Source organism: Lonchura striata, chromosome 10, assembly GCF_050655825.1.
Source record: "Lonchura striata isolate lonStrDom1 chromosome 10, ASM5065582v1, whole genome shotgun sequence".
In the NCBI taxonomy this organism is placed as follows: Eukaryota; Metazoa; Chordata; class Aves; order Passeriformes; family Estrildidae; genus Lonchura; species Lonchura striata.
Window position 1 is genome coordinate 11,505,118 of NC_140712.1, and position 17,088 is coordinate 11,522,205.

The 17,088-nt window shown below is 35.9% G+C and overlaps 1 protein-coding gene across 30 annotated transcripts in view; it reads right to left on the bottom strand.

The window, feature by feature from the left end:
* TCF12 (transcription factor 12) overlaps positions 1-17,088 on the bottom strand; it is a 160,332-nt gene that overhangs the window by 100,217 nt on the left and 43,027 nt on the right. For all 30 annotated transcript variants that reach the window (XM_021546319.4, XM_085588252.1, XM_085588256.1 and 27 more), the window contains 2 exons: positions 16,823-16,891; positions 6,207-6,309 (listed from right to left, as the gene is read on the bottom strand). In XM_021546319.4, the coding sequence (XP_021401994.1) occupies positions 6,207-6,309; positions 16,823-16,891 (172 nt within the window). The remainder of the gene's footprint in view (positions 1-6,206; positions 6,310-16,822; positions 16,892-17,088) is intronic.

Consider the following 17,088-nt stretch of genomic DNA (forward strand, 5'->3'; position numbering starts at 1 on the left):
GCATAAACAGTCCAGAACAAAAGGACTGCTAGCATCCAAAACAGAAACAAACAAACAAAAAGGAACCTCCATTTATTTATGGCAGTTTTATATATTCGTACACAAAGTAAATTATTTAAATAACTATCTGAAAGAGTGGAAGAAATAAATGAAATTTAACTTAAAATGCTACTCTGGGTTTGAAATTTCATTATAAAACCCAAAATACTATAGAAGTCACAACAGGCTTTTAGTCAATCTGTATTATGTAAAACCAACATCAATTCAGAGTGACATGCTCCAAAAAGAAAAGAACCTTAGAAGGCAGCTTGAACGGAAATCTCCCAATCGCCAGATTATTTGCAATGATTTGAAAAACACTAATTATTAAAAGAACATAAACCTATCAGAAGCATGAAGACAAGAAGCATTATTGGGGTGAAGTAACAGCAACACTTAGTTTGTGAAAAGTAGCCATGATGTATTACATAAAGGTGAGCCAGCACCTTGGTATTTTTAGCTTTAATAATCAAAACAATAAGTGATTCAATGAAATGTAAACATAATACTGTAAAACTGCACAATACAGTTGTGTAAAGTGAATGTTAAGGAACTTTTTCAGCATGGGAAGTTTACAGTCTATGGCTTCTGGTGGACTCAGTTCCAATACCTCTAAGTATTTCTTGTAACTGTGGATGATCTTATACCCATGGGTTTTTTACCAGGGAAAGTTTTTCTAAACTCACTAATATTTGACAGATAACTATGTAGAATGGGAAGTTTATCAGGAATCCTTTTACAATCTTCTTTCAACTAAGTGGCCTGTAAAATGAGATGGACTAAAGCACTTGCCATAATCTTTATTATGTCACTGTTTGTCATTTTCTTCTTTTAACATTTTCCTCTTTCTTCCTAATGAATTCTCCAAAGGATATAAAATACTCTGTCCCCACCATTCTCCAAGTTAATAACAATGTAGCTGCATATAAATTATTTCAGATCAATCTTACTATTACTCATATCTCTGGAGATAATTTCCATTGTGATGCCTGGTTTTTTTTCACATGTTGAAATATTAATGACTACAGAAAGCAATTCAAGGAAATCTAACTATTATTTTGGACAAATAGAGAGTCTGCCAACTCCCTACTTGCATCTGCCCTCTTCCTTCCTAAAAGGTAATTAAGACAAGATTCCTAGAAAAACTATAATGGCATAATTCTTAATCTGTGCCATTGTAATAACTATTTACCCTTGCTGGTTTGCCACTACTGCCTTCACCATTATAAAGTCATTTGACAACAAGATGTCTCTCTTCAATTTCAAAATTCTTTTATTGAAGGGTTACTGAGGAAGAAAACTAGCAATTTTCCTGAAGATTAGTTAGATTCTTAACTGAGTACCAATTCAGATGTACATCTTCTTTTAATTGTATTTTAAAGTTCAAAAGCCTCTCCTTTTACTGAGAATAACCTTTCACAAATGATGGTTTTAAAGGCTTACATCAGTTGTTCAAGGACTATATCAGTACTGGAAGGCTTATAGAGGTTTCAGCTATTTACCATGTTGCTTCAAAAAATGCCCCTCCAATGTTCATCTCTAAAAATACCTACTACTATATCCAAGTGAACTGGAGGGCTTAAATTACAAGTCAAATAATAGATTTTACAATAAAAGTTAAGGCAGTAATTTCAGTTTGAAAGATGCACTGCCAGAAGCCCAGGTATTCTTAGAAACCTGCCCAATCAGGCAATCAAGTCAATTAAATGAATAGCAACTCTAAAACCAGAAAGCATCCCAATCCAGATATTGATCTCTCATTCATATTATTAATACACAAAATCCACTGTGAGTTTCACAGTAACCAAAAGACTAGCTTTGAAAAGTCTTAAAACTTGGCTTCCACCCATGAAGCACCTCTCTCTGCTCTTGCCACCCTTCACACAATAGTTTCTACCCAGTACACACCTATTAATCCCTGCCACAATGGAACAAGTCTGCTAAACAGTAATAGAAGGTAAAATTCATTGTGTATGTAGATGTAATTTACTCAGAAACCCTGTTTTGTGATGCCTGATGACAAACCACCCAAATGACCCAAATGCATCAAGTACAACCAACATTAAAGAAGTTACACTGCAAAAACCCCAACATGTATTACTCCATTTCCCTTTGCCAGTACTAACTTTGCTTCTTTCACCTATTTATTTTAAACATGAGAAGAATCAGACTTACTCTTTACATTCACCTTATAAACAGTAAAAGAAGTGATATTTTTATTAACAATCTGAATAATTTATAGCTCTAATTACTGTAACAAGTTTCTACTCCCACCGTGTAAATACCAACTGTTGTGTCTTGACTTGACTGCATGGTCAGTCCTTCCATCTCTTAATGGTGGTCATAAGAAAGCACCACAGCACTACCCAGCAGAAGCTTGTTAGGAAGAGAAGCAAAGCCACCAGGATGCTAACAGGTGAGCATTACAAAATCACCAGATGGTATGAACTAAACTAGTAACTGCAACCTGCAGCTGATCTATTGGAGTCAATGAGTAAATGAGGCAGATAATCTAAAAATCCTTTGATTTCATACATCCAGAATCTCTGATTTCATTGACAGGTGTTCAAACCCTGCTGCTAGCTCAGAAAGACCTAGAGCTCTAAAATGTAATGCAATTAAACTCTAAATAAACTAGTTAAAGAAATAACAAAAAACAAAATATATTAGAAAGAAAACTTGGAAGAATGATCTCTCTTCCTACATCAAGGGACTGCTATCAATATGCCAAGCTGATATTCAACCACTGTTTTTTCACTCACTATTGACTAAATTTTTTAATGACTTTTTGTCATATACCTTGTGGAACTCTACAGTACACAGACAACGGACATGGAGCACAAACGTTTGGCTGTTATCCTTTCTACCTCTTGTGGAAAGACAGGCACACAAAAGAAAGTAATTCGCCCACTTCAAATTTTAAGGACAGACCAACAAAAACCCCTTTAAGCTATATTCAAGAATAATCTGCTTTCTTTCTTCCCAGTAAGTAGTGGTAAAAAAGCTGAGGAGAATAAAGTCCAGGGAACAGTACAACAAACGATACAATACCACATGCTTGAAGGGTCCTAGCAAAAACTGACCTCTCCTTGCAAGTGCAGAGTACTAAAAGGCAGCATAATTACAGAGAAAAGAATCTCATATCCTTGTGAATAGTTTTCTAGAATGTAATTAAAAGAGAAGTGTTGAATAAGCAAAGATTATCAAGTCTAAATGGAGCTACAATACCACCAATATATCTTTGCCTGATTTTCTACATATCTCTATGGATACCAACAGACTATGCTGGTCCCAAGAGGATTCAGTGGTTTTACTCAAAATATAAGTAACGGCCCTTCTTTTTTTATACTACCAAATCAACACGATAATTCTGGAATTCATTAGTGAAGAACACTACCCAATCCAGCATAATAGCTTTACTTCCTCTGCAAAACACTTCAAAAAATATCTAAATGAATATGGAAATGCATCTTTCTGTGGCAAATTGTTCATTATTGAATCATTATCAACTCTTGTTAGACAAAATTTCTCTCTTTTGCAATGTACAAGATCATTAAAATGTTTGAGAGCTCCATCATGAAAGACAGTGGCACTTTATAATCCACTATCTCTTCAGGCAAATATGCTTACGGCTGAACATAATACACAAAACAACAACATCCCCTTGACACACAATTCTTTCTTTTAATGGTACTCTTAAGTGTTGACAGCAATGGTGAAATATGTTGTCACTCTCTCTTCTTCTTTTTTAATAGTTTTTAACTATTTCAGAAATATATTTCTGCCATGATAAAATTTTGGGAAGGGATGTATTTCTTAGATCTTGTTTGTGGAACCCCTGATGCTCAATCACTGCTATTAGCTAGTGAGATATTTCCTATAAGCTCATCAAGTTCATGTTCTTAGCTTCCCTCCATCTCCTTTTAAAATCCAAAGATCCCAAAATAATGCACAAATGCCTTAACTATTGTATGTCTACATTAGTTAATAAAATAAATGTGTTCGTTCTGTTTACGGGAACATGTCACAATTTAATATTAAAAAACTGTATAACAGCTTTTTGTCTAAAAAAACTTAAGAATTATCATTTTTCTTTTCAATAATAAAGAAACTATAAACACAGATAGTAGTACCATACAGAAAAGTATTACTCTATGTTTTCATGTAGCTTTTATCATTGCTCTCTCCAAACTTTCACCATCAATTAAAATACGATGCAAAAATTAATGATGTGAAGGTGTAATGTACAAAGCTATATCCCATAGAGTAACATAAGTAAAATGAACATAATTTTTTGCTATGACATGCCAAAAACCCAAAGTGGAACACTTCTAAATGCATACTTTTAGAATTTTGATGTGAACTATCTTAGAAATATATACTGAAAGCTTTCTATAATTCTTGGCTGTATGTAGAAGGAAATTAAGTACTTTTGCTCCAAGGAAATAAAATCCCTAAGAACTCTTAGCCACAAAGCTTTACAAAACTATCTCAGTTCTCAGCAGCTTTGGGTGACTGGCATATACATATCTTGCTATTTGTTAATCCTGTCTACAAAACCATCTAAATGGAGATTTCTTCTCAAATCTCTATTAATGATGTAATTCTATTATGTCTAATAGAATCATCTGTTCAATAAAAATGAAAAGCCAAGAAGATAACGTTGCACCAATTATTTTTGTCATATATTTAAAGGCATATATAGTTTAGAAATTGAATGGCTTAAATTAAAAACATGAGCAATTAATTTGCCTTTGGTAATACAAATTATGAAAGAAATCAAACTTTGCTATATATATTTTTGTAAAATAAAATCAGCATCAGCTACAAAGCCCAGAGACATTCCACACATGCTGCTGATCAAAATACTGGAGAAGCAGTTGAAGTAACTTGATTTTTAGCTTTCTGCTAAAACAGAGAAAAGACATGTTTGAAACAGTATTCAGGGAAAGTCTACTTTGCTTTATCAAAATAACTGCTACATTTTGCTTGTTGTCTTCAAATTGAAGTGTCATTGACCAATTGGCATGTCCTCTCTCTAATAAAAGTCAATAGAGATGGGCATTTTAAAATTGCCTGTTTTCAGTTTCGTATATGAAGTTTAAACAAAATTTTTTGTTTAAACAAAAAATTGTTTTCAGCAATAGCTGAGCTTTGTCTGCCTCTGTTTCAGAGAAAATTAAAGTAGTAAACAAAGACTGAGCAAAGTAGAAAGATTTCCAAAAGAAATTGCAGACCACCAGGATTTGGATTTAGGTAATCCACTTAGATTACCATGGCTATGTCTTAAAAGGACAATACTGAGATCACAAAATAGGTCATGTCTACAAGATGGGGAATATAGAAGTGAAACAATGCGAAATGCAGAAATTCAGAACAAATATTCAGTCATCCTGATATCTAAGACACAAAACAAAAATGGTCCCAAGACCACGTGTTGCCAAATTAAATATTTTGAAATCAACAGTTTTATATTTCAAACTGGACACACCAAAGGAGATTTTCCAACCAATGCCATCAACACATTAACATCTTTCAGGTAACGCGAAGTGCAGGCAATGAAAAAAAGTTTTCAATAGCTAAGGCCACCATGTAATACAGCATTTGCTTGCTTTTTTCCAAGTTTCAAAAGCAGAAAATGTTAAACATGTCTGGAAGCAGGAGTTTCCATCTATTTCTTAGAAGTGAAAGAGTTTCTAATACAGAAAATATCAAAGAAATTAGAAAATTAAAAATAATAAGCAAGCCCTCAAATTATTACCTGAAGGGAAGCCTACAGTAAATTGGTCGGTAGTTCAAGAATTGAATGTTAGGGAAAAAAAAAAAATCTTTAAATGCACAAATTAAAAAATGGTGTGTCTTCTAAAAAAAATTAAGGAAAAAACCTTGAAAATAAATTTAGAATTTACAACAAATCAAAATATATCAGCTTTCTAGATCAACTTAAGAAAACCTTGGTGTTTCCTTCTTCTAAAAAGTCCTGGATAATAGCCTTTATGAGGAACTCGCCCAACATAAAAAGATTTGAATAGGAAAGTCAGTGTTGCTATGAGAAACAGAGCAACTTCCAGATGCTTGACATGTCAGGCCTAGACAAGGGAATGAAAAATGTCTCTTTCTGACCAAAGAGGCTTTGAGGGGATACTCGTAAAGAATTACCTACTTACCCATCAGATTTGAGTTCATGAAAGGTGTCGGGGACAATCCTTCATGAGGCCCTAATCGACTGTCATTCAAGTGATCACTGTAATGAGGACTGTCTGCAAAACCCTAGAGAAAAAAAGACCAGAGTATTAAACAGATTATTTGGCAGCCCTGCTAATTGAGTATAATGACACTTTCCTAATTAAATGTGCGGAGTCACAATTGGTCATTAATCACAAAAGTTGGCTTTCAGGTCTATCTCACAAAAATTACTCTCTGCCCACATATTACTTTCTCCCCATCAAAAAGAAACCACATCGTTTCTTAATAAGCTCTGTCCTCATGGACAAGATTTCTAAAAATTGAATAATACAGAGATATTTTGATATTTGAATCCTCTTAGTGTTAAAAGTCACTAACCACAGAGAGTAAAATTAGTCTGAAGAACTTGCAACTCTTTTTTTTCCCCTTAAGCTTTCTGTTTGCATTAATAAAAGACAGTAAAAAGTTCAGGAAGAGTCACTAATGTTAAGAAAAAATGTTGATGCAGATGAGAAGAACAAATTCCATTTCTTCTTGCAGCCTGCTATTAATGTTACAGATTAATAGGCATTTTGACACTATCACATTATTAACCAGCACAGCTCACTGACAAAAGGTTTACTTCCATATAGTGATTAAATAAACAACTTTGTCACCCAATTTGCAAACAAGCACTGAAACTGGAATACTTTTTTGCATTTTTCTACTATTAGCACAGCCAGTTTACCAGGCTTGGAGCGCCCGTTACAGAGTCAGGAAATACTGGCTTATTGAAAGCTTACACGAAAGGAAGAGGGGATGGAAAACAAAGAAGTCCTTGGATGTACATATTCTTTAATTAACCCAGTTACATAAAGCTCTCCTCAAGACATTTTAAATCCCATCAGCTTTTCTGTACAAAGGTATGAATATGCCACTTGCCCTTCAGACTTACCAAATGCACGCTGAATCACTTGTTCTGTACCTGGCACTCAAAATTGTACTTCCTTTGTAGCCAAAGTTTTGAAAAATACGTGTAAATGTTATCTTACAACTCACACTTAGTCACTTCTCATTCAGAAACCTAAAGCTCAGGCCTAATTAAGAGAGGAGGGAAAATTGTTCACAGCTACCAGAAACCATCCCAAGTGCCCTGGGACTATAAAATCATCAATCACTGAACATTTATCATTTCTCCAGACCGCAGGCTCACATTCAAGACAACATTAATGGGGCTGAAACGGGCCTCCCTATCTTTGCAGGCGTGCTGTCAGTTCTACCAAAGGGCTGCTAAGTGAGGGCTAAAGAACTGTCACAGCGCTGCTGCTGCTTACGGATGCGTGTCACACTCCTGCTGCTGCTCGGCTGCACAGCAATCCTTCCGGAGACCCAACTCCCCACTGAATCTTTGGCTGACTTTATCTGCTTCTGAATCGGTGATACACTTGTGATAGGCATCCAGAAACAATCTTAGTGACATTTACAACTTGGTTATGACCACAAGGGTGTCCTCTGGAAACCATGACCTAGCCCCGTCTGTCAGACAAGCAGCATGGAACAGCAGCTGCTGAGGAAATGGAGTGGCTCCTAGCTAAGGTCACCACATGTGGTTTATTTTTATGCTGAAATGAAACAAGAAAGAAATTAAATCTGCTGAATAAAGAGACAAAAATTTGCAAATACAGGACCAAAACCAAACTCCTGAGTAGGTAGCTTTGTATTTGTGTCTCTGCTTTTACTCTTTATCGTGGTTGTTTTTTAAAAACCTTTTTCCCTAAGATTTTAGCTATACTTTTTTTTTTTTTAAAGAAAGAAACTATAAAGGACACCATCAGTGAGGATCCGTATCTCAGACATTCAGCAAGTGGTGTTCAAACAAGGCCCAGAAACTGCCATCTTTAAGACATCTATATTTATAGAGTAAATAAGATATATGCTGAAAATATAACATGGGTAAGACTCATTTCATATACAGCTGCACATCATGCAACACAATCTACCTAAATGCACAGGACTCTTAATGGTCTTGCCCATGTTAATATTGCATATCCCCTCACAAAATAGAGGAATTGGAGAACTGGCTGGGTGGTTTACACAAAAATGAATATTCTTCTTTCTATCAACAAATTTCCTTCGAAGAATACTTGACATCAGGTTCATTTCATATACCCTCTCAGTTTCCCAGAATGCACTTGCAACCAATTACCACAGCATACAAACTGTACATCTACACTATGAGACAAATCACCTACTTCATCTACCTGGAAAATGCTCAGGATTATCCTTCACAACACCAAAGCCATTGAAAATAGAACATTTGGTATACAGGGTGAAAATGCACCAAGAGATACACAAATCCTTTAAGAAGAATTGTTTTTTTCTGGACTTTAATGCAATTCCTAAAATTAATTGTATCAGGCATGGCATTGTTTGTCACTAGAGAATTCTTACTTGTGCAAATTGTATCCTATGCCTTCATCTACAGTGGACCAATGTAAAGAGGTCTTACCTTGGCCACCATGCCTGACACCAGTTACTCAGTCTCAGTATCCAGTTGTGGATTATCAACTTGGGCCACAGAGTCCTGTTTGGGATTAGAAACCCTGGGCAGATTCCTATAAATAACTCACCCACACTAAATGAATACAAAACCACAAACACGTGCAGTTTTGATTTAACAACTTTTGCAATTAACAAAAGCAAATGAAGAAAAATCAGAAGAGCTCTAAGGACAGTGATTTAAATTACACAGTTTTTTCAGAGCATTCTTCACATTTAAGCTGTACTTCAAATAAAATTGCATTCCTCTTACCATTCCTGGCTTTTGCATCTGTATTGTTAACAAATAGAGTAAACAGCAAAGTACTTCTACTGGGAAGAGTTGTAATCATCATAGATAAGCTTCTGATAAACTACTGGAAGCTTCTAGTCATACAATCAAAGATCAAAAATGTATTTAACAAATACAAGAGTGCAAATCAACAACGTATGCTTATTGCTCAAAGAGAACAATTAAAAGCCTTGAAAAGTCTAAAACACCAATGGACTGGTTTTTAAGACACACCCCACTTGAGTGACTGAGTAATGAAGAGATGACACAATCAGCTGGCACATGAACTCGTCTCTCATGGCAAAAGCAGCAGAAGATGGCAGGGAGGGATTTACATTATATCAGAGCCCCTTTTCAAATCCATGTTTTAAGCAGGACTCAATAATACATACTGCCAAATTTCATTCTTCCTTTCTGAGAAAGGCAGGAAATCTCAGTTTGTGACAATTTTGAAGACTAATCTACTGAACCTCACTTAAATATAGCTGGATTGATATAGACTGCAAGCAGAAAAAGGAACTAATGAGTCATGCCAAAAGCTACTCTCCCCTCTTGGAAAGAGCTATTTGATGGTACATATTCTGGCTGGTGATGTCATTCTTTGGACCACAGGTGGGCTTCCAAAGCCCTTTGGAGCATTTCTATCTCCTGTTACCTGCAGGGCACGTTTCGCATAGAAAGGCTGGAAAGAGACATTCCATGCTGAATACACATGCCCATTTCTGCCTCTGTGCCTTCAGCCAACCTACCAATGCATCAGAGTGCACCCCTGGAGTGTTTAGCAAATAACTGGCAAAAAGTCTACAAAACAGGAGTTACTGGACAAATTTATTTTCTCTTTTAAACACTTTGTTCTGAAAGGACTGCAGATAGCTGAGGGCAGTTTTCTGCTTGTAGAGAGCAAACAGATTTTGAATATGATTAGATGACATAGCTGTAAACTCAAAACTGTCTTGTTTGTTCCAACTTCATAGCTATTACAGAAACAAGTTTTAACTTTCCCAAAGAAAGACAAAACTTCTCTTTCTGTACTGTTATAGCCCAAATAAAGTGCAACTGGGGTTAACTGTTCCCTTACAGCATTTTGTAATGTTGTCACTGTTCACTTTGCACAGGCCTCTCCCTGGATCTCAGTCTGATTGAATGTTTGTGATCAGAAAGACCAAGTCAGATACATCTACAAATAAAAGCAGCAAGTATTATCTACTAATAATACCTGTGATGAAATACAGCAGAAAGACTAATGCTAATTAGTACTGCTTTTTAACTGAGTAGTGAAGGCACTCTCAACGTTGCATGCTCTAACTTTATTCGTTTTCCCAAGATTTCACTGGATTACAGTGATGTTCTGTAATCGTTACAATAAATAAAGCCCACCTATTTAAAAATTCCACAGTTGTAACATTCATTCCTACCTCTTCTGGGTAAGATGCCCCAAGTGCCTAAGGGATTTTGGCTCTATCTGTATCAGGATTTTCCAAGCACAAGGATGCTAACACAGCCAAACCAATTAAAAATCTGACGCTATTTACAAAAATATTAATACTTGTACACAGGACACCTGAAAATTAACTTACATAATGTACTATTCTAGAAGATTCAGAAGACAAAATGGAAAAAATCCCTAACCCATAATCCAGAGTAAACGCATTGCTTACCAGGCATGTTTATCTTACCAAATCGTGAGAGAAGGCCTGACACAATGAGTCTATGCCCCATTTTACAAAGTGATAATTAATCACTCAATATCTTTCAACAACCATTAAAGCTCTGTCATTTTGTTTAAATTTAATTACAGAAGTCGCCTAAGAACAAGTCAAAAGCCTTTCCCAGTTCACTGTCCCTACTCTCTTTCATTGCATTGGATCCAGGTTTTCTGTGGAATTAATCCTCTCCCATCTACTTCCCCTTCAAAAACATAAAACTATTGTCCCTTAGCAATTATTTTCTGAAGTCACATCATAAGCACACACATGCACACCTGCATAAAGAAAATTGTATTCCTGCCCCTAAATCAAGTTGTGGAGTTTTTGTTTTGCTTTTAAATAACCACAAAATCTTGTTTCCACTTCAGGGTAAAATGCAAAAAATTGAGAAGACAATGCCATTACATGGCACACCATTTTCCTATGCATTTATTGAGTTCATACTCAACTCATTGAGTTGTCCTTCCTGCACAATATACTACTCCACAGCATTTCATTTGCTCAAGTCCACTAGACTAGAGATAACAGGGGTTTTGTTTGTTTCTCCTCCCTTAGCCCCAAGCCCTCTCCTACACAAGTCCCTGGGAACAGACCAAAATCTAAGGCTCGTAACCAAGCTGCCAGATCACTAAGCACGTATTTGCATTTTAGCAATTTACAATATAGCTCAATTACTGCCTTTAAACTTAAGACATTAAAATTCCACTAAAATGAATGGTTGAGTTCACAGTTTGACATGGCTGCAGACCAAAAGATTAAACTTAATGAATGCTGCTTTCAATTCCTTGAGTTTTATCGTTTGGCTGACTTTAAATAACAAATATTAATTGTTTAAAGCTCAGGAATACTGAGGTCCCTTGCAATCTAAATTTGGCAATGAACTTATGAATCAGGCAACAGTCATCCAAATGACTAATGTGTAAATGAACGAGTGAAGCTACTGCTAAAATCCACTTTATTTTGGATTATCTAGCGGTCCAAACTAATCTGAAAGTTCTACAGACAAACAAGAAGGGAAAATAACACAAGAAGAGGGGGGGAAGCGAGGAAAGAAAGCAAGCTGCAGAGGCGGTGAGAGACAGACGGACAGACCAGAGACTGGCTACATCCAGGAACACTGCGCTGAGTCACTGACTGAAGGTTAGACAAGAGGCCCTGTGCAACAGCCATACCAACGTGCCAAGTGCATTTAAAAGATTATGGATTCTATGATCCTAAATAATTCCAGAAATACACAACATTAAAAAAAAATATAGAAATAAAAATAAGAGTATTTTTAGTCATTGAATCCATGTATCTGTCAACAGCTCTTGAAGGAAAGACTAGAGAGCCAAAAGCCTGGCTTGGTCTACTGAACACACAGATCAGGAAGAATGTTGCAAAAATTAAGGTAAGCTAAAAATAAATGCAGAGAAGAGTACTCTTCGTTTTTGCCTTGAGGATCACTTGCACTATATTCATTGATTTTAACAGAACATCAAGAAATATCACGTTGCCACAGGTCATGGTCATAACTCCATTTAAATCATGAACAATCTTGCAGCAGACTAGCAGTGGGAACAATGTTGTTTCCAAGCAATGACCAAAGTCATCTTACGTAGTCTGGAGCAGATGGATGATGATGGGAGTCTCCCCACACTCCTTACACTGTTTCATCCACACTGCTCTCATTTGCCCACTACAGTCCAAATGCTAAGGGACCAAGCTGAGACCTCTCTCATGTGCCAGCAAACAACACATCTCCCTCTGCAGGCTCCATGTCTGCCACCTCCCAGCCTCCTGAGAACAGCCAGGAATTCAACCCCATCCCCCTTAGCTGCACAAGAAGTTTGGACAATACTCCTTAAAGAGAGGAATGAATGCAGTTTGCTGATGGAGACTGCCCAATCACACCAGAAACAAGGAGCTTTCTAGCTCCACTTACTGGCTTTAATTATGATTCCCTTTCTGTAACCATCAGTAAGTGTTAACATTCAACCACAATATCCTAAAGACAGAAATGCAGTTTTTTGTGTTATTTGGTCACCTGCTACAACATGGTGGGGCGAAATCAGATATCGCTACCCCAAATTTCACACATTATTGGGAAAAGTCAAGAGAGCTTTCACAAGTATCCTCTAAGTGTCACCCTAAGTAACATGCTTTGTAACAAAGTTCTAAAAGCATTCATTAGCTTTTTTCCTATATCAAGTTGAAACACATGAAAACCTTGTGTGTTGGAATGTAAAATAACTGAAAACACGGTTTATTTTTTTCAAATTTATTTCGATTGTTATTTATTTTTTAATAAACATCATTTTCTCCAGCTCTAAATCCATTTCCAAGAAGTTAAGTTACTGAGTGACAAATCTGATTTTAAACAGCTAAACCCAATAGCCCGTTACACCTCTCTAAACTCCTGTGAGACAAATATCAGCATGATATGAAATAGGACAATTCCCTGGCCACATGGAAAACTAATTTGTGAACAGATTCCAATGCTAATTCCAATGTGGTAGGTAGTTGCAATAAAAACAAAACAAAAACCACAACCAAAATATCCACTTCTCTAATACAGATGAAATGAAAAATTCATATGATAGAAACCAGATTTTTCTAGCTCTTATCTAAGCTATAAACCAGGAGATAAAATTATAGAAGTATAGCCACCAGACTAACAAATGCTTAAAAAGAAGATACTTGAAAACCTGACTAAAGCATTCAGAATTTAAAAAACAAGACTAGCTTTGAAAAATGCTGCTTGTGAATCAAAATATAAAGTAGGCTGCATTTGCAAGTGTCCTGAGCACTGAATATGGAATATTTAATTTGGGCTTTAATTCCACAGTGAATCATCTGCTACCTTGTAGAATACATCAGGAAAAGCAAATAACCAGGAGCAGAACCACCAACTTCCCTCCCCCGTAAAAAAATAAAAAAAAATAAAAAATTAAAAAAAAATCAGAGGACAAAAAGGACACAAATACAACAGACTTGATAACACTTACTGTGTTTCTGTGTCCCTCTTGTCTTGTTTTGCTATTTAACAGCTTCCCTTCTTGTTATGTACCTGAGATTAAGAGGTATAAAATACTATTTCAAAACCTGCTATCTCATTACTATTTTTTTCTTCTTTGCAAATTAAAAGTACTGCTTAGGGTGAGGGGAGTATAGTTTGGGCATAAAGTATTTCAGATTCCAACTCATGTCTGAGTATTTTACATACAGTAGGGGGAACAACCTGTTGCCTGGTGCTACAAAACCATCTAATCTAACAGTGCTATCTTGATCAGTTCCACTCTGGCTTCAATTAAAAACAGAGTTATGTAAAGGAACAGGAGGATAAACTGCATCCTCAGTACTGAAACTAAATTCATGTTAAATCAGGTCAAAATGTACACTCACAGCTTTTAGTGCAATGTACATGTTGCAAATTATTTGAAACACCCGCAGTTCAGACTTTGGAAGAAAAATGCCTCAGATAATTTATGCTAAATTTTTAACAGTTATAATTATTATGTGTGTATATATAAAAAGGGAATCCATCAAGGAAATGTCTTATGAAAAACATTTCAGATATGCTTGATTTGGAGACAGCAATCTGAAGAGGTCAAAAACTGACTTGTTCCTTTTATGTTACGACAAAATCAAAACAACGAAAGAAAACCTCACAGAGCATTAGTCTCCATGAAACAGCAATTATTAGCCATACCACAAAAACAACTACAACCAAAAAAATGTTTAATTACAATACAATGCTTACTCCAAAAAAAGTGATTATACCAATTTGCTGCTACGTTATAAATTACAACCCACAAATACACAGGAAAGCTAAAAAGCTCAGGATCATCTCACAACAGGAAGACAAAACTTTCAAGTGCTGTAGGGCAATATATTATTGCGCAATATATTATTCTGCAGAAGACATGGTACTCCAGTCAAGTACCTCCAAATTTGCTTCAAAGAGCTCAGGAGAACAAGACTTTCAAAAAGCATCTTTACCATCCTCTGCAAAACACACTAAGAGTTCCTCTTCTAGTGCAAGGCATTATGAACACATGCAAGAATATCTGTAGCTCTATATAACTCATATAAGGGAGAGACTTGCATACATCAACCAAAGATAATCACTAAAAACCCACCACTGCTGCACATAGAAAGGTAAAAATAAGATTGTAAACTCGGAAGAAAAACAAGCCCCACAAGAGAAACTTGGTACAAACTTGGTATTGTATGTGGACTTCAGTATAACAATTCAAGAATAAGGGAGGTTATCAGCATGTCACAGAATTCCAGTGACTGCTAACTACCATTCCTGAATTATTCCTATAAACAATAAAGCTTTCCTACTTTTGTCTTCACCCCCCACAATAGGACCTTCTCATATTATTCATTTTTCTTACAAAAAAGTAGGTGTATGCAAAAAGATATTTTGCTCACAGAAGTCACTAATGTCTCCATTTGTACCTTTTCACAAATCAGACCACCACAGCAAATTCAAACATAAATACCTGCTGTTCTTTCAGTGTTAGAACACTCTTTAGCATTAGGTAATGAAAAGACAAGGCTCCTATATGAGATTTTCTCAAGCCTGCTGTGGTGCCTAGCCTTTAATGTTACTTGAAGACACTATTGAAGTAAGAATGGTTTAGCTTTCAATTAGGTATTACCAGAGACTCTTAAATAAACTGCTATTACATATGAGAGAAGGTTCTTGTCTGAATTAATTATTGATGGAAAGATTAAAACCCATGACAAACACCCAACCCCAAGCACAGGAACATACATCTCGTTTTCACAGTGAAAAGAAATTACCAATATGTTTTCCCCAATTCCCCCAGAAAAACATACCCATACCAACAGTCTTCAATAATTCCATGAATAAATCAAAGAGTGGGTAAACAAATACAGTAAAGTTTGTTGATAGCAATTTTTTTTTAAATAATCATAACTAAAAGTTAGTGCAAAGTTGCAAAGCAAGTTAACCATGAAATTGGTAATAAAAGACTAGATAAAATCTGGTGTAAATAAATACAAAATGAACACGCTCAAAACTACAAAACAAACACTCTCAAAACTAACTTAATGCCATAACAGTGTGGTAACTATGGTGCAATGTAAGACAAAATACTATTTTTCTACAGTTTTTAGAACATTATCACATCACAGCTCAGTGGCAATCAAAGAATGCATGACTTTGCAACAAGAAAGGAACAGAGAATGAGGTAGAAATGGATGGTATACCCTCCTCTTGGCTAGTGCATACAGTTAATCACCCTAACTCTGAGGTTATACAGGAGCAGAAAGATTCAGGAACGGCACCAAGAACCAATCACAGGTTAGGAGCAGTCACTATACAAGCAGATACCAATAGATTACAATTCTTCAGCTTGGTTGAATATAGAAGTGGCATGTAAAATAAAGGTGTTTGCAGGAAAAAAGGAGTAAAAATTATGAGGTATATCAGTAACCATTTAGAACACAGGAACATGGTAGCACTCAGTTGCATCACTGGGCAGCGTACGCAGGACAAAAAATTCCATAAATTTCAGCACAAAATCCTTGTAATTTTTGCCAAAACTGTAACCAAAGCCAGAAGAATTCACAAACAGCAGAGAGCAAGCCCAGCAACAGCTATAAAAACCATGTCCATAAGGTTGGCTCTGTCCAGGAAATCTAAGCAAAGACCTGGGGTATTGCTAGGAGAGTACACAGTAGTAAAGGTAGCAAAATATTTGCCCTATACTCACACTCTTTCCTTATGCATCATTGATGGCAACAGCCAGACCATTCATACTGAACTGAACAGACTTTCAGCAGGATTTGGGAAAGAAAAATATCCTTTAGCCAGTATTCCATCACCTTTTTTCATTAGCTGTCAACAGGTATGCACTAAACTATCACCAAATTCCAATTCTATTATTGAATACTGTTTCTCTTTCTGTGTCTTTGGAAATTCCAACCAACAGTGAGCCAACACTTGAAATTCTTAATAATTTTGACACTATATTGTGACCTTTAATAGAAAACTCTAGTAGTAGGCTGGACATGGACTTAAAAGAAAGTTGAAAATCACACACTATATAAAAAAAATAAGTGGTACCTCTTGAGATTTCAATTTTTCTATGTCTGTGGAGAGGTCTGAGCTTTTTCCATGAAGACTGCCATTTTCCTGTGAACAGACAAACAAGTAGTAAGAACAATTAGGACAAGAATAACATTCTCTATTGAAATAATGAGGAAAAGCACTGGATTAGAAATTTGAACATGTAAGACAATTACAGCTTACTTAAACTCTGTGTTAATCAACACAAGGAATAACCTAGAAATGTAATAGGCTGTGTAGAATTTGCCTTGCCTTCCAAGAAA